Below are 3,649 nucleotides of genomic sequence, written 5' to 3'. Positions count from 1 at the left end.
GCCTCAAAGGTTCAGGACAGCGTTACGTGCCCGTAACAGGTTTTATCCCACTTGAGGAACGCAATTTAAATCTGTAAAGGGGGAGGAGGTGGGACAGCCACCTGCGGGACGCCTTGTCCCATGTCCCCGGCACATAGGAGCCGGCTTTCAGCATAACGCACTGGATGCACATTGAGGGGCTGGTGCTTTTGCCAGAGCTTCTCTATTTTTAGAGGGTTTTTTGTGTCAAACTTCCCATCAGCTGATGAGCCAATGTCATCCCAAGAACAGAGCTACGGTTCCCCCAGCCCCGGCAGCGTGTGTCTGCGCGTCTGGGTGCGCACAAAAGCATCTTCTTACGCACGCCGCCTTTGAACGGGGGAGAAGTGCCCCACTGTGCCGCTGAGCTGTTTGAGACATGAGCTTTTATTCCAGTTCAAAGGGCCAGAACGGGCTGATCTGGCCCATGACTGCGTCCAGGTCCTTTTTGTCTGTGTGCGTATGTTGGTTTGAAAGGGGGGTGATATAAGGATATTCAGAGCTAGCCTCAAGCATTATGTCTGTTGTAAAGATTTAAAAACTTGCTAAGTTAAGGGGGACTGTCCCATAACCAGCGTTAGACCTGTGGCCCTCGCACTGAGCTTACCCCCTTGCAGACAAAGCCTGGCAAAGATGGCAATATGGGGTGGGCAGGTCCCCAGGGCAGCTGGGGTGACAGTGACACACTGACCCTTGCTGCTGGGGACCCTCATCCGGCTGTAGTGGGCTTGAAGGTCACCCAAAGGTCTGTGTCACCAAAAATCCCTGTCTGGCATCTTGCTTGCAGCTGGAATGGGGGATATCCCAGACTCTCGTCCTGGTGGTTTTGGGCTGCGGAAATGGAGGTGAGGCTGCAAGTACCAGCATTGCCCCTGGGGTCAAGTCCCTGGATCCACCCATGCTTTAATCCAGCCTAAATCCAGGCTGCTGCCCAAATTGGCAGCTCTGCCTCTGCCCTCCAGCTTCTCATCCCTGGCACTGGCTGGGGAGCGGTGCTTGTGCTTGGGCAGTAATTCGGGGATGCTGCTGCCTCCATCCCCCGGGTAGAGGTTTGACTGATGGAGGATGCGCTGAAGTTCAGTTAACACTGAATGGCCGGTCCCACCACACCTGTCCCCGTTGGTGCCACAGGGAGAGGAGGGGTGAACATTAATCTGATCATTCAACTCATTTGTTGCTGTGACTTCATGCCAGGTTTGGGCCAAACTCAGGTTTGAGGCTGACTTTCTGCAAACAGAGAGTTTCTGCGGCTGGAGGACACTTGGGCCATGGGGTCCCTCGGCAGCCAGGTGCTCTGCAGAGGGGATGGGATCTTGGCCCAGGATATGTGAATGAAAAAGACTATTGCAGGATTTTGGGTTCTGGGGATGCTGTTCCCTGCAGCTTGGTACCATACTGGATGCAGTATAGTGACCACCTGGGTGCAGGGTGGTACAACCTGACACAGCCCATTCCTGTGGGTCCTGAGCCCTCCAGGGTTTAATGGGGGGCAAAGGGTGCTGGGCAGGTGCTCTGGGAATTCTGGGGGCAGCAGGAGGGATCTGATCTCTGTCCTCTCTCCTGTAGGTCACCGCTGTGTGTTTGAAGACCTGTGATGCCAAACAGAGACACGTTCCTGCACCAGCAGTGACCATCACATCCAGCCTTGAGGAGAACAGTCCACCATCACCGGATACCTCCTCAGCATGCCCAGGCAGCTCAAATATCTCCCGGACCCTCCCAGTGCTACTGCCAGCTTGGGCTCCCCATTAGGATGAGTCCTCAAGGGTCGCTTTGTCCCCCTCTGAACTCCCCCATGGCTCACTGATGCTGCAGCCCCTCCAACAGGCATCAGAGAGGTGACACAAGGGACCCTGGCAGTGACAAGCAGCCAGATTTAAGACTGCGAGGGCCTTGTCGGTGCCAAGGACGTCCCTACATCCCGGCCGGAGTGATGCTAGCTGCTGCTTAGCACCCAAGAATAAGGGATGGGGGATACTCCCCACCTTCACTACCCCATTGCCCCCTCCTGTGCTGGCTCCCTTGACCCACGGGAGCCCATAGTGATGTGATTGGGGCCCCACGACTCAACAGCACCCACTGCCCACCCCACTGGGCACCTTCAGGACCTTCGCCCACCTGTCGTACCCCGCCATGATGTGCGAGGTGATGCCCACCATCAGCGAGGGGGACCCTCTGGGTCCCCCGCAGGGCTCCGAGGCTGATGCCGACTTCGAGCAGCTGATGGTGAACATGCTGGATGAGAGGGACAAGCTGCTGGACACCCTGCGGGAGACCCGCGAGACGCTCTCTGTCACCCAGAGCCGCTTGCAGGAGACCCTACGGGAGCGTGACCAGCTCCAGAGGCAACTCAACTCGGCCCTCCCACAGGTAAGGATCTGACCTTGGGTTGAGCAGGAGCCTTCATTGAGGCATATGAGGGCGATCAATTTTTAGCCCCTGCCTTTAGGAAGGCTGGCTTGGTGTGATAGTGGTGATGCTGCCAGGTGTGTGGCACCTCATGCCAATAGTAAAACCCATAGGTTCTCCCAGGCCAAGCCACAACCAGCTGGAACATCTCCCCTTCTCCTCTGTACCCCTTGTTGGTCTGTGAGTCCATGTGGGGAGGTGTGGGACTGTAATCCCCCCTCTTGCACAGGGTAATGGGTATGAAGAAGGGGCAAAACCTTCCTGAGGACACCCCAGGGTGACGGGCAGGCAGACACAGAGCCTGTGCTTGCCCATTGCACCGAAGAGTGCTTAGGGAGCAGGCAACACATTTCGGGTAGCAGATCTGGCTTGCTGCCTCCAGCCAGCTCCTTGGGATGCCTTCTGGCACTTACAGAGTCCCCGAATGGAGACATTAACCACATTCCTTCCCCGCTGCTGGAGGGAAGCCCCTGCTCCCTGCCCCTTCCCTTGCCAGAAGGGATCCTTTCCATCAGCCCCATCGCCCGGTGGGGTGATGGAACTTTCTTTGTCTCGAGCTTGGTCCTGAGAGGGAATGCTGGAGGCAGAGCCGGGTGCAGTGTGTGGATCGGGACGTTGCAATGGGCTCATTTGTTCCCTGAGCCAGACTAGCCGGGCAGCGGGCAGGGAGGCTGCCAGAGGTCTGTGCTGAGCAAGCAGGCCAGGGCATGGGGAAATGGGGGCTTGCCCTGGGTCTGCTGGGGTTTCTGGCTCTACCAAGAGCCTGGTGTTGCTCTGCTCCCGGCTCCTCCACCTGCAGGACCCACTCCAGGTACTCCAGAGACCTGGACTTGAGCTCGGCCTCCACAAACAAAGATGCTCAGGTCAGAAGAGGATGGGATGGATCAGCGTTGCAGGGCTGTGCAGGGTGGAAACGGGCCACCCACCTTCCCTGTGGGGACTTGTGGGGCAGCATGCAGTGTCCCAGGGCCCAGACTTGGGGGAAGCAGAAAACCTGGGGGACTTTTGCACCACTCCGTTGTGGTTGCGATGTGGGGAGAGCCAGCGAGGAGCCCAGCAGCCGGAGGAAGCAGGAGGCTTTGAACACTTATGTCCATGTCAACTTGTGCCAGTGCTGAGACCTTAGATCCTTAGTTTGGGGCACCCCAGGGAGATGGGAAATAACCAATGGATCAAAACTGGTGGCACAAGCCAGGACAGCGCTTGGGCCGGTGGCCGGCAA

At 57.5% G+C, this 3,649-nt stretch overlaps 1 protein-coding gene across 1 annotated transcript in view; it reads left to right on the top strand.

Moving 5' to 3' along the window:
* Positions 1-2,151: 2,151 nt before the first annotated feature.
* Positions 2,152-3,649, top strand: part of PPFIA4 (protein tyrosine phosphatase, receptor type, f polypeptide (PTPRF), interacting protein (liprin), alpha 4) — a 30,716-nt gene continuing 29,218 nt past the window's right edge. Inside the window, exon 1 of the mRNA XM_009335109.1 lies at positions 2,152-2,388. Coding sequence (XP_009333384.1) covers positions 2,152-2,388 — 237 coding nt within the window. The remainder of the gene's footprint in view (positions 2,389-3,649) is intronic.

The sequence above is a fragment of the Pygoscelis adeliae genome, unplaced genomic scaffold (genome assembly GCF_000699105.1).
Source record: "Pygoscelis adeliae isolate BGI_AS28 unplaced genomic scaffold, ASM69910v1 Scaffold472, whole genome shotgun sequence".
Taxonomy (NCBI): Eukaryota; Metazoa; Chordata; class Aves; order Sphenisciformes; family Spheniscidae; genus Pygoscelis; species Pygoscelis adeliae.
This window is presented reverse-complemented; position numbering and strand designations above follow the sequence as displayed.